At 35.5% G+C, this 20,818-nt stretch overlaps 1 protein-coding gene across 1 annotated transcript in view; it reads right to left on the bottom strand.

The window, feature by feature from the left end:
* Nucleotides 1-1,142: 1,142 nt before the first annotated feature.
* DENND1B (DENN domain containing 1B) overlaps nt 1,143-20,818 on the bottom strand; it is a 200,761-nt gene continuing 181,085 nt past the window's right edge. Inside the window, exons 18-22 of the mRNA XM_063298387.1 lie at nt 19,383-19,439; nt 18,417-18,527; nt 8,738-8,826; nt 6,958-7,174; nt 1,143-3,789 (exon numbers count right to left, since the gene is read on the bottom strand). Coding sequence (XP_063154457.1) covers nt 3,247-3,789; nt 6,958-7,174; nt 8,738-8,826; nt 18,417-18,527; nt 19,383-19,439 — 1,017 coding nt within the window. The 3' untranslated portion in view covers nt 1,143-3,246. The remainder of the gene's footprint in view (nt 3,790-6,957; nt 7,175-8,737; nt 8,827-18,416; nt 18,528-19,382; nt 19,440-20,818) is intronic.

Genomic DNA, 20,818 nt, shown 5'->3' with positions numbered 1-20,818 from the left:
AGGGAAATATTTAAAAAGTCAGTTTAAAAAAAACCTACCACCTTTCTCACTACTTCTACTATTCACCAAAGTGGGTCTTATTACAAGGGTTTCATTTCTTTGTATATCATTTACAGTATGTGACAACATATTACTCCAGATGATTCTATATGTATAGAGGTACCTGAACAAATATTTTTCTAGTTTAAGCAATTTTAATTTCTGTAATGTAGCAAAGGGCCATCATGGCACAGGGCATGTATCTGAGGGTTTGGAAAGGTGATAGCAAAGCAATCTCTCATCCATTAGATATAAAATTGGTTGTGCCTTCAGAACAATCTTCTCCATTCTTGGAAAAACCATTTAGTTAAGGAAAGCTGTTGGTGGTGGATCTCTTTGCAATCATTCTAGATGCTGCCAGGACCTTTTGACTTGGGGCATAGGATACAGGTTGAAACAGATTTCCTTTCTATACATCTGATGAAACCCATTGATAGGTATAAAGCAATTAACAGCAATTTTATATCATCTATTAAAAGTAAATTTGAATATGCCAACTAATCACCAGTGTGACTGTACAGTACACTATTTGTTATAAATCTGGATAGGCCACCTATTGCCTTCCAGATATTTTGGGCTGCAACCCCCATTGTCCTTTCCACTAGCCACACTGGCTGGTCTGATGATAGTTAAAGTCCCAGACATCTTGAGAACACCAGGCTGTCCATATTCTAGACAGACTAATGGTATGGAGTACATAAGCTAAATTTCAGTAAAATAATCCAATATTTTATAGATGGAACCAGATGATCAATAGAAATAATTGCTGGGATTCCTGAGAAATATTTTTAAAAATATTTAAGTATTTCTCACCATACTAAAAACAGTAATTTAGAATTCTCTGAGGCAATGACTACAAAATAGGTAAAATCAGCCATACATGGGAACTATAATATTCCTGAAACTACAGAAACCATCAAAATTAAAATCTGGTGGAAAACAGATTCATTTTTGGCTAAAGGCTTGATTAACTGCTACTCTGATCCTTTGGGTATAAATGTCCTTTTTGTAAATAAAAATAGTTGGCAACTGGACAGCACACATTTTTAAGGCACAATTATTAGCCTTAAAAATGACAAGTATGATGAAATCTGGCATAGGTGTAAGTTCAAACAGACACCAAATAAAGTTACATTTCAAAAGTTCATCAAAAAGACTCATCAATACATAATTTACCATGTAACAATTCCATATAGATAGAATCTTGAAGCACATTCACTAACCATGGAAGTCACTGAAAACCTGCGAACTTTACTAGACAAAGCTTGTTAGTTTCCCCCCCCCCCCCACTCATCCCCTTGTTATCTAAGATGCACAGAGATACCCATGCAGGATTTAGCCTCCCTCTCCTTCTCCCTCTCTTTTGAAGAAGCACTTTATAGTTGCGGTGGAAAGTTTGCATATGCATAGTTTTTCTTCTTTTTGAAGAAGAAATATATGAGTGAGACTGTGGAACATGTTTTGGATAAACCTTAGACTTGGAGAATGAAAGAATGGTACAATACAATGGAGAAAGGACCTTACATCTCAGAAAATAGGTGCTAAAAAAAAGAAGGGACAGTTTCTACATTCAATTGATCTTTCTATAGCACCTAAAAATCTATTAGCTACTCTATCTATCTATCTAGAAATCACTTCTGACAATTTTCAAAATATTTGATCTAGTGACAAATTTGAAGGAGCTTTTAGACATTGATATATATGTGTACTAGGTGATTGATTTTTGAATAGATCCTTTAGATGACAACTTGAAAAACCTGTCAGTGGTTGGTATCCATCCATTGTAATTGATGGATCTCAGCCTCTTAAAAAATTAAACCTAAATGCTAGAAGTTGGGGTGGTTCTTTGACTCATTTGTGTATAACTAGAAAAGGATTTGCACCATGAGACTGGCATATTTCTCTTTTTACTGCAACTGTCCCTTTGTTTTCTAAAAAATAAAAGTTTAGAATTTGGTTAAGCAGCATATTTAACAACAACCCAATGACTTTACAAAATACGTTTAAAGTTATCTGTAAAGAGGAATAATTTCCAGAAGAACAGATGAATTTCAATTAAAAATATTACATCTTTCAAAGGTTCATTCCATTAAAATTCCAACTGTGCTCAAAATATGTATTTCAAGAAAACTAAAATGTAAAATATACTCAGGGAATAAGCTCTGAAAAAGAGTTGTAAACTTTTCACTGCATTTCACCATTTCAAAAAATATATATACAGTACCATTTTTCAGTGTCTGGAAGACAGGGGCATTGTCTGCTAGATTAAAAAAAAACCAACATATTTTACAGTAACTCCCAAGCAATCATTCTCAACTGGTGTTAATTCAAGTGGCAGATACATATCAGAACTCTCAACTTACTGATGGGTAGTGCTTGGCAGCATGAATCATCATCATATTTCCCATTTAACAAAGTTCTCACAGGATTACTAAAATCACTGCATAAACAAGGTTACACCTGTGATCATTCATAATCTAAAGAGTTCCCTTGTTTTGTAAATGGTCTGCATTTTCCTTTACTCAAGCACATTTTTTTTGCTATAAAATAATGGTGGTGCTTTTTCCAAATATTTACAGATCAGCCTTTAAGGTACTTAAAACTGCCCTTCTAAGTTTAAGGCAATCAGCTCATGGACTATGTTCCAGAAAAGTCATGCTACACTTCTTGGCTTGTGTTACAGAAGGATAAATGTGTATGTCTGATATGTTTCTTTTTGCATATAGGGAAAGGAAATGATAAATCCTGTTCCATGCCACAGACCAGCTGTAGCTTAAATGTGAAGATCAAGCTAGTACCATGATTCTAGAATGTTTTCGTTAATATGGCATATTGTCTGAACTCAGTATTGCATGCACTGACTGGCAGTGACTTTCAGGTTTTTAGACAGGGTATTTCCCAAGTACAACTGGAAATGCCCAGGGGTGAAGCTGTAACTGTCTGCATGCTAAGCATGTGCTGTAAACACTGTTACGGCCCCATCCCAAATTCAAGCCTATATTGTGAACTTAAATGGAGCCAAGTTATTCAGAGAAAATAGGCTCAAAATAAAAGGGTAAAAATACACAAATAAGGCCAACCATAAAATAAGATTAGAAAAACTGAAGATCTCTAACTTCCTTTGTTATGATACAGAATCCTGAGTTGTCTTCCTTCCATCTTTTACCAGGCATGTAATCTCTCCCCTTCAAAACAAATAAAAGATCCTTACGTTTCATTCCCACTGCTGTTGGAAAACCTGTCCCCTGAAATGTTTAAACCTTGACTGAAAGCAGAAGTCAGTTTACATAATGATACCACTTCATGAAGAAGCCCACCCTCTTCGAGGACTTCATTTCCATCTTGGGTTTCCCTCTCCCATGGAACTAGGGAGGATGGATTTGGGCTCAAGGTTGGTGATGTCTCATCCACAGTCGTCCTGCTAAGTGCTTCGTTCCGTTTACTCTTCTTCAGTGGCAAAGTTCCTGGAGAAGAAACCTGCATAGTTTCTTGGGGTGAGTTTGGAGATCTTGGGTGGTCATTAAGCAGGGCCATGTCATCAGCACTGGAAGTAAGGTTAGGGTTTTCTTTATTTAGCACAAAGAGAGATTCTCCATAACCACTAGAAGGATCATGTTTCCTTGGTGATGGAGGAAGCTGCTTCTCAATGAGGATGCTGTCATCTTGTCCCAGATTCCAAGTGGCCAGGTCAGATGTCCACCCGCTACAGAGTAGGGCAAGATTGCTCTCACTTGGGGTGTTGGATTTATTCTGAAATAAAAAAGAATGTGCATCCTATCAGAATTCTTCCCCTTGGTATCTCTAAATAACAACTTTGTTGTGCTTTTTAATCAGAAAAATAGCATATAAATATTACACTAAATTTTAAAAAATCTTGAGTAACCTGCCTATTTTTCATTGGTCTGAATGAATCAAGGAGTAAATTATATGACAATTTTTCCTTACAGAACAGTCTTACAAATTTTGAATCCTACTTCTACCGCTATAAAAGACTTAACTTTGAGTTAATTCTGTTTCAGAATATAAAGAGATTGTAGGTGATAAAAGCGTTGAAACAAACAAAAATCTCAATGTTGTGAAATTTAGGGTTAGTTATTCTTAATCACCATATTTTGGCCTGATTAGAGCTGCCAGCTTTCTTAAAACATACAGTCTGGGATTTACTGTCAAGATTATCAATGGCATGAATGCTAAGGTGCCCTTCTGTTCACATATGGTGCAACAGAGTTTCATTCAGACAGAAGGGGTCAAACTGCTGCCTGCATGTGGCTCCTAGATCCATTATTATGATCTGCTGAATCTGCCAATATCATATCATTGAAATTTGATAGCAACAGTTGATTTTGATACCCTTCCTCAGCTGCTATGTGTTTTAATTTTTGCATTGTTGGTTATAATAGTTTTAATTTTATTTTAATACTGTTTGCTGCCCAGAGTCACTTGTTGAGATGGGCAACCATACAAATTGAGTAAACAAACAAACAAACAAACAATTATATCTTTGGTGGCATAATTGAATTTTGGACAGGCTATTATTTGGTACTGTTAAAAATGTATTTAGGAGGAGAATGGACAGGGAAGGGAAGGGAGTGAAAGTAGAGTGATATTTGGAAGAAAAACTGTGTATGACAAAGCATTCATAGATTAATCTCCAAACAAAATGAATGGAAAGTAGATGTAAGGGAAAAAGTTTGTGGATGCTGCTTGGAACAGAGTAAAAATAATTACGTTACCAAATGCCACAGAAATGTGTGGAGTTATACTAATGGAAAAGATTAAAAATATATACAATAGCTTGAGTTTTGGGACTCACACTGTGCTTCTGTATTCTAGCAAATATATGCCAAAAATAAACAGTACTAGTTTTAGTGTTTTCAGGAAATGCTGATACAGGTATAACTAAAGTTGGTAACCTACTCTACCTTTTTCTATCTTACTAAAATGTGTTAATTGAAAGCCTTGATTGAAACAGAAGTAAAGTAAATAGTCAAAAACCTGAATTAACAGATTAGATATGCTGTGGGTCTGTGAAACTAAAAGAATGGAAGGATGTTATATACCATTTATTTCAAAGATTCAAGTGGTTTACTGCATGTACTACTCTGTAGCAGTGCCTGCCCTCTAAATGAGGCTCCCCCGCCCCAAGATCCAAATGGCCCGCACTCTGCTGTTGCTTAGAAGAGCCATGAAGACCCAGGCCTTCAGTGAGGGTGAGGGAGACCCCTTGCTTCATCACACTTTCCATCTTTTATCTTATTTTTTATTGATTTTATTGTAATTTCTTTGATTGTTGTGAGCTGCCCAGAGTCGTTGAGAGTTGGGTGGCATGCAGATAATAACAGCAGCAGCAGCAGCAGCAACCAAATTACCAAAAAACCTTGGACAGCACTTAGAAAATCTATGCATTGACAAAATTTCCATCTGTCAATTACAAAAGACCACACTGCTTCGATCCGCACATATACTACACCGATACATTATGACATCCTAGGTTCTTGGGAAGAACTTGATGTGAATGAAGACTAACACCAGCTAAAGAACTGGCAGCTGTGATTTCACATTGCTATGTGTAATAATAGTAATAATAATAATAATTAGTAGTAGTGGTGGTGGTGGTGGTGGTGGTTATTATTTACACAGTCCATAAAACAAAATAGAGCCATCCCTCCCCACAACTCCATGCTATGAGAATCTTGGAAAGCAGTAACTCTGCAGGGACAGATAGTGTAAATAAATAATTACACTAGTTTCAACTTGGTTTGCTTATGAAATGCACAATTTAACAGAAGTGTGAAGCCTAACAAATGGAAGAATGCAGTCATTGCTTCCCGATACAAAGGGAAAGATATCATGCCTGGGGAGGATGTTTGACAGAATTCTGATTGAAAGAGTACATGAAGTGATAATTAATACATTTTGGAAAATACAGTATGTTTTTATGCTTGACAGGGAGATGCAGACCTAATTTCTGCTCTTCAGCAGGTCTTCAGAAATGAATGAATGTGAGAAAGAAACTTGGATTAGGATTTTTGTTATGGAATATGGAGTTGAAAGCTGGTTGATGAATGTGATTAGAGGGACAGATAATGGAAGTAAAGCATTCATGAGAATAAATGGAATGCTTAGCAAATGGTTAAGCACTTAGCAGGAATAAGACAGAAATATGTCATGCTCCCTTGGTTTTTAAAAACTATTATGGATTACTATATGAGGTATGCTTGTGATGAAGGCAGAAGTGTGTTGGTTGGGCATATGTTTGTATATGTAGCATGTATATACAATGTACATGTACATTGTAAACAATACCATGTGGGCTGAGGAACAAAATTATTTGCAGCAAATGTTAGGATGGATTGCATGATGCAACAAGGAATACAGATCTGAAAATCAGTGGATGAAAATCCAAGGTAGTTGTATTACACAGGAAAAATGGAAAGAATGATTACAAGTTATACATGATTCAATGAACTAACAAATGAATTATTTTATTGCTGTTCTTGGACTATATCAGAACAAAATTAAACTACCAAAACTACAGTAAGCGACAATTACTTAGCAGAGTTTACACAACGTAACTTTATAATGTTTAAGGAAATAAAGTTGTATTTATCATCTAATAAATTGTGCAAATAAAGCGTATCAGAATGACCCAGAAATTTAGATAAAAGAGAGATGACCAACTGTTTTTTTTTTTTTTTTTTTTGGTGCTAGGCAGCTTTACTTGGAGATTATATATTTATAGTTTCAATTTCTAAGGCCACCTGCTCATCAACAATTCTAGGTGGCTTACAAGGGGTTAAAGCAGAAGGGGTCAACAAAGCAGAAAATACCAGCCTTCTACACAAACCCCACCAGGAGAGCCAAGGCTGCAAAGAAGCTATTTCAGATTTAAGACTCAGAGGAGACAGAGCAACTAACCTTTGACTTGTAGTCAATGTCATCCATTGATCGAAAAAAATCCAGACTTTTTGCCCCTGAGAGCTTCCCTTGATCAGAACTGTGTGTACTCAGAGTATCCAAAATCTCTCCCAGCAGGTCCATTTCTCCAGGAGGAACAGACGTTTTGGCTAATTCCCCAGAGTCATCACTGTCATACAAATAGTAAGATGTTTCCTCACTGTCTTCAGAGGACAATCTAAAGAAAAATATAAAGTCTCTTCACTGCTATATGTTATGACCATGACAATGAATCTAAGTGTTCATGAAGCTTTGGCTGGCAGTTATTACAAAGATCTATTTTGGCAAAATAAACCTCTTAGCCCTTGCATTTATTATGAAAATGCATAATTACTTAGCTTTGTGGCTTTGGCCAGCAGCAGTCAGAAACAGCAAATTGTGAAATTCTCTTTTCCAGTAACCTACAAGCGAGGGGAGATAAATTATGCCCATTTTTGTCCTCAGGTTGGGATGGGAAGCAAGGAAATGCTGCAGGCAGATTTTTTTTTTTTAAGTGTGTACCTGTAATGCATTGTGACAATGCCTTAGTGCATAGGCTTTTTGTGTGTGCAAATCTCACTTTGGAAAACATAGATCGAGAATGAGCTCTTTTAAAACCTTGCATTTGCAAGTACCGTTTGAGGGAATTTTCAAATCCACAAGGATAGGATTGATTTCAGTATGATCTATCTTTCATTACCATTTCCTAAGCTTTTGATAGTTGAAATGTACTTTGTTCCCAATTTAAGAACTGGAGGCATATTACATTATCGAATATAGTTTTAATTTTAATAAGTTACCCAGACTTGAAAGAGATGTGCCCTTTGTTTCTTTTTGAACTGCTGCTGTTACTTTATAATTTAAAAAAAGTCAAACAGTGGCCTGCAGAGGCACCACAGATAGCCATCTCTAAGGGTTGGGAACTGCTACATCATTGCCTTGACAGCAATATTCTGAATCCACTGAGTCAATCATTCCATATAAAAATACTGCTATATGTTTCAACCTGGGTGCCCTCCAGATGTGTGGACTTCACTTCCCAAAGCCAGCATGACCACTGCTGACAAGCTGGATTTAAAATCCACACATCTGGAGGGAGCCGAACTGATTAAGGCTGGTATATAGGATTGCATCTAACCATACTTAGTGCAGACATGCAGGAACAGCAGAAATAGCACTAATCAGGAAATCGTATACAGATGCAATGGAAAGCCTTTTTCAGTATTATTGTTGCACTCATAGGAATAATTTTATTTTATTTTATTTTTTACAGAATACTAGCAGTTTTTTTTCAAAAAAGTGCCCTTGGATATAGGTTTTGAATTCCTGGTTGATGGTCTGCCTGTAATTCCTCCTTTTTATTATTAAGGTTCATCACATTACTTTTTCCTGATCATATTGTTCCACTTTACCTTTCCGTCCATCAATTTCGTACTATCCCAGCTGCAAGTTAATCAGCACTTCCAGTATTTTATTTCTTTATTTTCTGCCTTTTTACAACAAGCAATATCACTGAGACTGTTTTTTCCCTTTCCATTAACAATTTGTTCTATTTTCTCCATAACTTAAGATACTGCTCAGGAGTCTTCCTGCTTCTGAATGGCACTCAACACCAATGTAAGGTTTCCCACCACTTGTGTAGTATTTGCTTTGCTGGTTGTTTAGAGTTCTCTCTAAAATTCCCAACTGCTTTTACCAATTGGTCTTAGATTTATAATTCTGTCAATAGGGCACAGTTCAAATCACACATAAATTAACTTACTTGCTTCCTTGGTCTATTTCATCATCAGCATCTTCATCCAAGGCAGAGTCATTATTATGCATACTGGTTTGAAAATGCCCAAAGCGTGTCTGAAAGGGGAAACATTCATCTTAGTTGGGGAGGTGTTGGAGTTCATGGTCAATCTTCACACAGCCTGCCAAAGATCCTATAGTACTCTTCCTAAGCAAGACTGCCTAGCAATTCTAAACTGACTGACAGAAACTGTTAACCATATGAAGCAAGCAGATTTACTGCCAAACTGACTACGGTTAGATTAATTCACAAGACAACTCTTCCAACTATGAAAAGCAGTACACAAAATATATTCAAAATGACATATTAAAAGAAATGTAGACATGTAGCATCAAAAAATGAAAGGCTATTGATCACAATGCACATTGTGGCCAATGACTGCAAGTAGGTATGTAACACTCTGCTCGAACTGCCCATTTTCCTTTCCTAAACTGGAATTATATTCACATCATTTCCTCCCAATTCCATCCTTCCCAGGGGATAAAAATTCTTATCTTGAGAAAATAAGTGATGGAAGGCCAACCAGCTGGAGCAAAAAAGGAAGGAAGGAAATGTGGAAAGGAAAGAATGAGACTTTGTTGGTTAAATATTTAAAATGGCTTAAGTATTTAGACAATTAAGAATTTTGCTTTTGCATTTTTTAAACTGAACATTTAAGCAGCTAAACCGATACTTGGGTTAAGTAAATGTGTGGTTGACTATTCAAATCATTTATAAAAAACTGGAATCTTACAGCAGTCTCTCACAAGTTGTGCTTTTTTTTTGACAAGATAAAAACTGTGGTGTACTTTTTAAATTCAGAATGCTGTATCTATCATCCAGCACTCAATTATGTATACGTAAACATTTATAAACACTTTAGTGGAACTATCTAGCTCTAAAGATTCCATTACTTATTAAAACTTTCTTTTTTCCACAACAGTGCTAAAGATGGTATATGCAACATGAATTCGTATTATCTTATTGTGCTCCTGCTTATCAGATTTAAAGAAGATGTAAAATTGGGTAAGAAAGCCAGCACCCTAGAAGGCAGAAATAAAATTCAAGTTCATCTTGCTATGTTAGAGAAATGGGCTGAGAATAATAGTATGAAATTTAACAGAGACCAAATGCAGAATTCTTCACTTAAAAAGCAAAACTCAAATGCACAGGTATAGGCTAGAAGATACTGGGGTTTGATAACAGTACTTGTGGAAAAGATACTGGAATAGTAATTGATCCCAAAGTGAATATAATTTAGTAGTATGATGCAGTTGCAAAAAAGGCAAATACAAATTTAGACTACAGCAACAAAAATTTACAAATTAATTTACAAATCACAGAAAGTAATAGGTCCACTTTATTCTGTGTTCAGCAGACCTTCTTTTGAGTATTGGTCCATATCTTGACATAATATTTTAAGAAAGATTCAAATAAACAGGGACAGGTTCAGAAAAGGGCTAAGTCCTATGAAGTGAGGTTGAAGGAACTGGGAATGTTTATCACTGAGAAGAGTAGACTTTGGTTCAGGACATGACAGCTTTTTTCATTTATTCAAAATGATGTCACATCAGTACGAGATATGGAGTAATGGATGTAAGTTACAAACAGGCACATTCTGATTGAAAAACAAATGCTAATGGCAAAAGCAGTAAAACAGGATAATCAGTTACTCAGATAGGCAATGCTTTCACCTCTATTGGATGTTTTCTAGCAAAGGACAGGCAACCAACTGTCATGGAAGTTATAATTTGGATTCCTGCATTCAACCAGATATTGGAGTAGATGGCCTAAATCGTTCCTTCCAACTGTATGTTTCTATGTTTTAGTGCAGGTATTCAAGGACCAGCTTAGAGGGATCACAACTTCCTCACTTCCCAAATTCCAGGAGCAACTCAGAACTATTGCTTGTGGGATAGCTCAGTAAATGGGCAGGTCCCCAGAGCTTTTAAATCATCTTGTAAGGGTACTGCACACTTTCCTCTAATGTCCAGGGTGAAAACCGACCAAGTTTAAAGGAAGAAATTAAAAACACATGGAAACAAACTAAGGTGCTTTTCAATACTAATGAAAGTGAAAATGAAATCAAAGACAAATGCTCTGGCTAAGCTCAATTTTCAGTACGCAGAGGCCATGATTGAGATGTGGTCAAGAGAGATGATTTCTGTCACTTATCATCAGTGATATAATAGACAGTATGCAATAGATATCAGTTACAGATAATTTGCACCCCAAATTTTCAAAGATTATTTTCTTTTAAAATGGTAAGAAACAACATGGTGCGGGGGGGGGGGGGGAGACACCCAAAATAAAAGAGCAAAGCTTAATAAATGCCAAAAGGAGTGTGGTAACTGGAGAGGCACTGAATGAACACCTGCAAAATTTGTCAGAATCATTTATAGTAACTTCTTATTGATGTTCTCTGCTGTTTGCAGATACTGAACCTTTTAATTTCTGTCTCTTCCTCATTTTCAAATATGTACATTTCTCCCCTGCCAGTTTTGGGAAAGGAAAGGGGGGAGAGAGAGAAGCAGATTTCTGCTTCCTTCTTGATTAGTATTCTAATAATAACCAGACCTCTTCTGTTTGCTTAAGCAAGAATGGAAAATACAGTATTTGCTTCAAGAACTAGAAATTTTTATCAAGCTCTTCATTTCCATGATGGATGCAACAAATTGTTTTTTTCACTATAAAAAGGTAGGCTCTCTGTTTTTAATGTGATTGCTATGTTATTACAATTATTACATCTTTGTGTAGAAAACTGAGGGGAAAAAAAGCTTCTTCAGTTTAGCTAGTACAGTGTTTCCCTAGTTTTAGGAAACTTCCCACCACAGAAAATTTACAAAAGCCTGTGTTTATCATATATTTAAAAACCCAAGACAAACCCCACAACTGAAGAATTCAAGTCCCTCAAAAAGTGTCAGTGCTCAAACTTGTTACAATTTCTGGAACAGCAATAAAATATTCTTCTTTTGCCCACATTTAAAGGATAGAATTAGTTTTAATTGTTGGTTTCAATTGTGAGATTTTGTTTTATTGTTAGTCATATCTGAGTTTCTGTAAGGCATGGAGCAGAAACTGGATAAAGTTTCTTTAAAAATGGGCAATGGCCAAAGAATAAATTTTTATAATGTGAAAGTATCAACTGATCCTAGGACCAATTGTAGTTTCTTTGAACGTACTCATTTTGTGTTCCTGTTAGTATAGTATTAGATATAGATTATTCAGGCCTGTATACTATAGGGGAAAGATTAAGGCTGCAATCTGCTGGTTTTATATCTATGATGAAGTAGTGTGTTTACTAGCATTGGACTATTCCTACAGAACTATAGTGATATATCTTTTGAGCTGTAAACAAGTAAGTTTGTAAAAATGGGTAAAATGAAGGGAAAGCCTCTTAAAATGTTATTTTTATAAGAAAAACTAGAAATTTATCATTAGCTGCTTTAATTCATAAAAATGAGTAGAAAGTAATTGAAGTTTTGAAAATTAAATTGGAGTTTATTAAATTTTAAGTAGATTTCTTCCCAGAAAGCTGGACTGGACAAGATAAACAGGTATACAAAGATACAGCATCTTCTGATTTATTGTAGAAAAGCTAAGAAGACATTACAAAAGAATTCTGGCAACTGCTATGTGTTAAATCAAATATGAGTTCTATTTATATTGTAATTCATGTTCAAACTGTTGTGCCTCTTTCTCCCAGTGATCGTATTTGAAGGGATAGAAGTGATTCTTTTAAGGGTAGAATGGACCACTTCCATCTGTTCCTTCTTTTGGTAACGTCCAGACCTAGTCTCAGGCTATTTCTTTTCAGTGTGTGAGAAATGGCTCCCACGCCCATCACAGTGATTTCATAGGATCTACTCTAAACAGAACTAATGGGTCCAATCCATTACTGACTGAAAAATAAAAAATCATAAAATAGATGAAATGAAGTATTTTATTATGCTTACATTATTTGGATAATTAATTTTATGCAAGATTCTATGGAATTATGTCTTATTTTTTAAAAATTAGCCTGCTGAATTGTTCTGTATTTGTTAAAATATGTAGCGTAAAGGCTGAATTGCACTATAATGTATTTAAAAAAAAATAGCTGCTGCTTCCCACCCCCACCCCATCTTTGAAAACGTTTTTTAGCTTTAAATCAGTGGTTGCCTATTATCCCTTTACTGTTCTCAAACTCTTTTATGGCCCCACAGAAATCATGCTAATAAGATTCAGCTGCAAAATACTGTACAACAGAGATGAACATAAAAATGGAAATAAAATGAAGATGGCGTGTTAGCGATCAAATAGGAATAACACATGAGAAAGGTGAAATAAAAACCATCTGAACTGCTGCAGAAAAACCCAGCCTCTGAACTCATGTGATGTCATTGTGTTACTGCTCCCCTTTTGGCTGTCAAATGGTGACTGACCCTTGGTTTAAATAGAGAAAGTACCTTAATGCTCTTGTAAGCCACCTTTTGCCCACTGCTTGCCTAAAGAGTTTCAAATCCTGCTTGGTGATAGTAGTAAATATAAGTAACAGAAATAAGATATCCAGTATTAAATCTCTTTTTAAAAGAAAAAGGAATTAATATGTAAGTGTTCAGGAAGGACACTTGTTTATTAATCAATATAGAGTTCTTACAGTCCCATATCCAGGAACCAATGAACCTCATTGACCGTTTGCACTCATCCAGAAGGATGTTGTTTGAGTTGTGCTTCTCAAAAAGCAACCCATTCCTTTCCCTATGCTAGAAGATATGGTTTGTATCAACTGCAAAAAATACTTCGCAAAAGTCAGCACTGGAAAACCTAGAATGGGATCAACATCTAAAGATTATACTAGATAAACAGGGAAAGTAATTGTTGAAAAGCTATTACCAGCTTTAAAAAAAAAATTTTTTTTTGCTTTTTTACTAGCTTTCCTATGCATACTGGGCTGTGCATGTATTTAGCATGAAGAGTTTATTATTTTACATCTTCCCTGGAAAGTCATTTATACCACCAGAGGGCAGTCTCGTAATTTTCTGCAGCCTATATTTTCTTTTTTTAATTAAAAGATACACACGCTGCAATATAGATGGATCATAATTGACAAGGAAAGACAAAAGATTGTCTCTTCAAACAAAAACTAACAGAGCCAAGCATGTCTATGGATTATGCTTTCTTTTGTCTAAAACACTGGGCTAATTGACAAAATTTCCCTTTTTTGTGAGAAATCTTAAGCTAAAGCAGACTACCAAACTGTCGATTCAACACTGCTCACTGTTACTCTGCATGACATCTGTCACATATAATATTTTATTCACATTACCTAAATTGCTAGATAGAGCTCAGTGCTGCCCTAATATTGTGTAGAATTTCCTGCAAAAGGCAAAAACAGGAAAAAAAAAGAATACTGGGTGCCTGAACCTCAGTATGATTCCACGTGCTCTGCTGAATCTCATTCTGTGGAAAGCATACAGGTATTTCTTCATTTCTGAAAAATAATGATGTTCAGTTTTGCTCTGAATCTGTTGTATGCAACCTTCAATTTGCAATATGGGTGAATTCTGCCAAGACTGAATCCTATTTGCTCAGTTCATTCCACCTTGATAGATAGAACAGGACACAACCTATGCCATATCTCTGAGCTTGGGAATGGTGGGGGTCGGCAAGAGTACAAAGGGGGCTACCTTCTGTAGAGGACAGCCTGCTTTCAGGGAACAGTCAACCTGTCAGCCTGCAGGAGACTCACAACCACAGTGAAACAGCAGCCACAGTGAACACATGTTGGCAAGCCAAATGGTCCGTGTTCGTTTAAACACATTTGATAATTTGATTACGCATATAATCATGACTAATTCAACAGTAGCACCTGAAAATATCGATTCAGCCACATTAAAAAAAAAAGGTAATTAAGCAACGTACAGAAGTACTTAACAACATTTTTGGATGGCTTATATATCACAAAGTGGATTTTGCTAATGACATTTCACATACTTATTTTAAACTCATAGAGTTTACATAGCTTTATGGCTATCACTAGAGCTATGTTCCAGCAAATTACATTGTCTTTATAAAACAACATCATTGTGAAAAGTAATTCACTTGCAACTAAGATATTGGGATTCCCGAAAAATCTGTATTTTGTACAAAGGGGTTTTTTAAGAAAAATTCTTACAAGTTACTGTATACCTAGACTTACAAACCATACATATACATACATTTCTCAAGAAACAAGGAAGCACTCCTAATTCTTCATGATAGTGTATGCTCCTGCAGTGTTACACACAGGATGCTACCAAATGTGTGACAAAGCTTTATAAGCCAGTATCTTTTTAAAATGTTAAATGCTTCATTTAAAATGGGTCACAGCCATAGCTGAGATGATGTTCCTAAAGATGATATTTGTGATAGCTAGCAGATCCTCAAATATACCTGCCTTTGTTCTGCCTGAAATCCTTCCTTTTAAGCAATGCTGTGGAAACAGACCTGCATTTTAAAAGACCCATTTAGCTGACGCATCGATGGATACTAAAGAAAATCACCCCGGAATGAAGTAAGCTTTCCACAGTCTAAGGCATTCCTACAGTTTGAATTTAAAAAAGGTAGGGCGGACAGACATACAAATGGGAGAAAACTGCTGACATGCTAAAAATTCTATAATTTGCTTTCTCTTTCCTTTAAAAAAAAAAAAAAGTATTGTGTTCAATCTAACTTAATGCACAGGGGAGAGGGATTATTATTTAACCATGAAGGGATAGAAGGGTTAACTGTAAAATACCTATCAAGATTTTAATAAGGATTAATAATAAAAAGCCTCAGCCTGCCACTTTCACTAGATTTTGTAGTGGTGGCTTTTCCCTTGCTTAGGGCAATCCATCTGTTAATTTTGACTTGCAATGCAGTTAAGCACTTCCTTCTTATTCTCCCTCTCCCTCCTGTGCACACCCACAACCAAACAGACCAGAATAGCTATGAGGAGGCTGGCACACGTCTTACAGAAATAGAAACAATTCTTTTCAGAATCTCTTAGGTGAAGATCAATTGTGCTGTCATGGTGTGGGATCTCTTCCCTGTTGCATGCAGAAGCAATCTGGTGTACATACAATAGAGAAGTTAGTACAATGAAACCCTTGGCAATACCGTTATTTATGTCTATTTTATGTCCATGTGTAAAATATATGCATATTTTAATGCACTGATTTTTGAGGTCTGTCGTTAAATTGATAATGGAAAAAAAGCAGTCAGTCTTGGCTGTGACAGAGATTAGTAAATATTCATTGTTAACAACTGATCTGCACTGTGACCAATGCCAATATTCTCACTGGGCCAAACTAGCCTTGTTTTCAATAAAAGCAGTGAAGTACCTTCTCCCTTGAGCCCTGTTAGACTGACGCTGCAGTTGGAACTGTCATCTTCACACAAAAGCAAAGGGGCTGGGCTTTACAAATGCGAAGCCTAATTGGGAGATCTCCATGTCTGTACCCTTGACATTTATTTAAACCTCATCAAAAAAACAGGAAATAACCAAACTAATTAGCAGACTGGCATACAAACTACTTTTGTTGGGGTAGAAAGCACATTCATATTCAGCTCTAGAAAACGACAATATTACTAATGACAATGTCAAAAACAGCATTAATGTGATCTTCCAGCATGAAGATGGCTTTGATTTTTAGGCATTATTTTATAAGTCCAACAGACTGGCCCTAAATTACTAATATCTTTTTAATTTGAACACATAAAGAGAGAAATACTGCAATCCAATAGCAGACCTAAGACTGAATAGAAAAACGTATGTACTTGTACTTGCTAGGATTCTACATAGGTAAATTTTGCAGTAGAACTCTTAAAATGTGGCTGAACAGAATTCAACATTATGATAAGTGACACAAATACATTAATTAGTAATTGATACATGCAACAGAATACTCAGATCCTTTAACTACCTACTAGAGATTTCCAGACTTCATTTTTTCAATATAAAATCTATACCAAGAAATACAACCTCACCCAATGTTGTTTGGGAATCTATTAGCGCAATGCATTATTTTAGCAATACCATCTAATGATCCTTACCCAGTCACTAAAATCTGAGTAATTTTTATATAAGATCTAGCATATACTGCTCTGATCGTTCAGAGCCCACCCACCTTACCCCCATCTTGTTCTGCTAGCATTTTGCTCTCAGTAATAATGCAACAAGTACTGGTTCCATTATTAAACAATTAATGATTACTTAAAATACCTAGAACAGATTGGAAATAAATAAGTAAATCACTAACTTTTCATGGATACAAGTGATGTATACAAATAAAGCCACGTGAAAATCCAGATTAAACCTAGAAATTGTCCCTTACATTTAGAAGACAGCTGTATGCTTAAAATAAAAACATGCAACCTGCCATTTCCATTTATACAACATAGTGAGCTTGTGCTAGAAGATGGCATGCTAGCTGTCATAATGCCTAAAAGTGTTAACTATACATTTGCAGTTTTTTACATGAATTATTTGCTTTCTCAGTTTTCAATATATTAAATATTTACAGAGCTGGGTTTCTGAAAAATGTGATATACTATGTTTCTATTTCACATGGACACCAAGAAACTACAGATGCAGAAGTCTGCCACCATGGATTCAAAAAGAAAACGTTTACAGCAGATATAACCAACTTGCCTAGTTAAAATTCTAATATGCCTACATTTCAGTTAATTGTTTTTGGACGAAGGATTTGACAGGAAACTAGAACTGCTCTCCATATCACTGAATCTAATCCCATGCTCTGATGCTGCTAGATATACATATGAAAATCCTGGAGGAATTTTGCAAATCTTCTAAACCTCTAAAAGATATTTTGGGCAGTCTATTCCAAAATTCATCAAGAATCAAAATCAGTGGTCACATTCTTGATGTTTATTATCTCTCAAAGTGAAGGATATTTCTTTTTCAGCATTTATATAAAACTAATGTAAGTTTTATCAACACTTATATGTAAATACAGTATTTACCAAGTTTTAGAAATTCACAGTAATGTTGCATAGGAATTACACTTAATCAGGACACATTCTACAAATGATGTAAGATTCTAAATGAGCCTCGGAGATGAAGCCTTCCATGTTCTGGGCTAATATAATTCTAGCCCTTACAGAGGAAATGCTTCTTTAAAAGACACACAGTATTTATGTAATTAAATTTGCATTACAGCTTCGATTCACAAGGTGGAGTGCCAGCTTGGATACATTTGGGTTAGATAGAATACTAATGACTTGTAATGATGTGTGTGTGTGTGTGTGTGTGTGTGTTAAGCAACCTTTTGGGAACCAATGGACACATCTGTAATTTTGAGAACATTTCTGGAATTCAAAATGGCTACAAAGGAAGAGGGGTTCATCTATTTTTAAATGCATTAACACAAGAAAATGAGTGAAGGTGTTTCCAAGAATGCTTTATAACATCTCAGGTTACTTTTGCCTATTTTCTGGGCAGGTAGGCAAACTTTAAAACAAACCATCCACTGTTTTCATTTTCTAGGACTGTCTATTTGACCCATGTGAGGCCCAGACACATCCCTTCTATTGGAATCAATAGAGGGTTCACAATGCTTATTACTGCTGTGCATTCCCCATCTTGATTAACAAATATCTTGTATTTGTTAATAACATCCAAACGGAAAACATTTTTAATTACCTGTGCAAGTCTTCTTTTTTCTGTGTTCTGTCTTGGAGAATTATGAAAGGTACAGAATGGAGTGTATTGTGCAAAACCTGAGCTACAAATTCCAAAGTCATCTTCTGTTTCCTACAGAGAAAATTAAGACTGAAAAACTGTTGTGACTATACATTTCTGTATCTATCTATAGATATAGATATATCTCTATGTCTATATCTATATCTGTATCTACAGATCTATATCTATAGATATATAGATATCTATATCTATAGATATTTCTATATCTATCTAAAGCTATTTTACTGGAGCAGAAGCATCATTTAAAAAATTGTCACCAAAAAGATTTAAATGCTGACATAATAACTACCAAATAATTTTAAAATATGAAGCTATCAAGTAAAACAAAACCCATTTCATATATTTGAGCCTTGACACCTGAGGAGAAAATGAAATAATGCTCAAACTACTTGGTTTATAAATGAATATTGCAGGTAAACCAATAATACCCTGAATAAATGGAGCCTTGGCAAGATGTCTCCAATACTTTTAGATCATACTCTTGGAAAGTTTAGGATGCAAAAATACTGCCGCCATTTACTGCACCAATAAAACCTAAACAGACAACTACACTTTCGGAATTACATTTCTCTGGTAAAAGTCACTTGCCTTAAATTCTCAGCTTGAAGCAAAGGCTTCAATTGTGACATCCAAGTAATCAGCTTTATGAAAACATACATACTGTTAATAGATCTTTGAAGACTTTTGTTTTTCCATGATAAATATGCAAACAATAAAGAGATTATTCAAGTCGATGCATAGAATGACAGAGTTGCCAGAGGGCTTGTTATAAAAAATGCATTGTTGAACAAAGGGCTAAGCATATTTCAAAAGTCATTAAAAACAGAAATCTTATGGGATTCATAAGGTATATACCTCAAACTGAAGCAAGAAACAAGGTAAGAAAGTACAAATTTTGCCACATACCTTGTGTTTCAACTTACTCTTCACCTCTTTTATTCCCTGTTTTGCATGATTTTTTGCCTGGGGGAAAGAAGAGGAGGGAAAAAGGACTAACTGGATCTGCAAAACAATGATTTGATAACTGCCCTAGATGAGGTGAAATAAAATTAAAAATTAAACCTTTCACATTATGTGGTATAACAAAAAGAAATCACTTTCTTTGTTAATTTCACACATGATTGCTAATAAGGTTTGAGTGCATTAAGAGATGGATCATGGCATAAGCATAACTGTGTTACAAAAACACACTAATTAAATTGGTATTTCCTTAATATAGCATTCTTGTGAAATGGTGCATCTGTAGAAATAAAGCCTTAGTTTAGCCACAAGTTGAGTAGGGACAAAGTTGAGGCAATAATATTCCAATCTAGCCTTTTTTATATGCAGAGCCATGTCAAAGTGTTGTGTTCTGCAGTTACTATTATTAGATTTACATTTTGTTATACTAAAGTTTCATGCCACCTCTTCATATCAGCCTGAATAAAAATGACAATTATAGTTTGCATTTATAAAAAGGTGAAGTAATCATTGAAGAAGTAAATAATTGTAAAGAAGTGTGGGGTTTTTTTAAGAGGCCATTCTAACTTTAAAGAGGAACAAATAGCATTTCAATTCATTTTATTATTCAAATTCCGGCAACTGATTCTTCAAACAACTACAATAATAGTTGACTATTTTCTATCCAAATTAGAAGCTGGATAACAAAGCTATTGGAGCTATTTCCAACAGATTTCCAACAGATTTCCAACAGATACAGTTGAGACTGCTCTTCACAATCTCATAAGTAAAGGATATGCTCTTTATGTATGCCAAGTACTCTTCTCTTAACTCAGGACCAAAACTAAACAGAAAATAGACCTAAATACAAATCTGAGGATGAACTATACAGGAAAAGCAACCTGCAACCCATGACTCATATATGAACCTTAGCCATATTGTGTTGTCCTCACCAAGCCCCCGCAACTCCCCAAATTTCCCCAAAGTGTGCAAGTGTGCAGAAAGCTCTGCTTTCTCTGCCAAGTCATATTCCTTGCAGTGTACAAAGGCAATAAATAGGGGGGAAATGGAGTAAAAGACCACCTTATGTGAACCGTACTGGATTTTTTTAAAAAGTTTGCATGCGATGCAAAGAACCATATCCTCTAACTGCACACTCAGCTATGCAAGTGAGTAAGAAGAGTGTCTCTTTGAACTGCACTGTCTTCAGCAGACTATCTTCAGAGTATGTCCCAGTCTGCATTCCAATTTCAACAGTATAGTATATACAGACTGAAATCCACATTTGGGAATATATCCCGATAGAAAGCATGACAGTTTTCACCTGCAAGTGCATATTAAATATACAGATGTTGCTTGACTTCAGTGTTCTGTGACAAGTATATATATGTTTAGATATACAA

The sequence above is a fragment of the Candoia aspera genome, chromosome 3 (assembly GCF_035149785.1).
Source record: "Candoia aspera isolate rCanAsp1 chromosome 3, rCanAsp1.hap2, whole genome shotgun sequence".
In the NCBI taxonomy this organism is placed as follows: domain Eukaryota; kingdom Metazoa; phylum Chordata; class Lepidosauria; order Squamata; family Boidae; genus Candoia; species Candoia aspera.
Note: the sequence above shows the minus strand (reverse complement) of the source record. Positions and strands in the feature narration are given on the sequence as shown.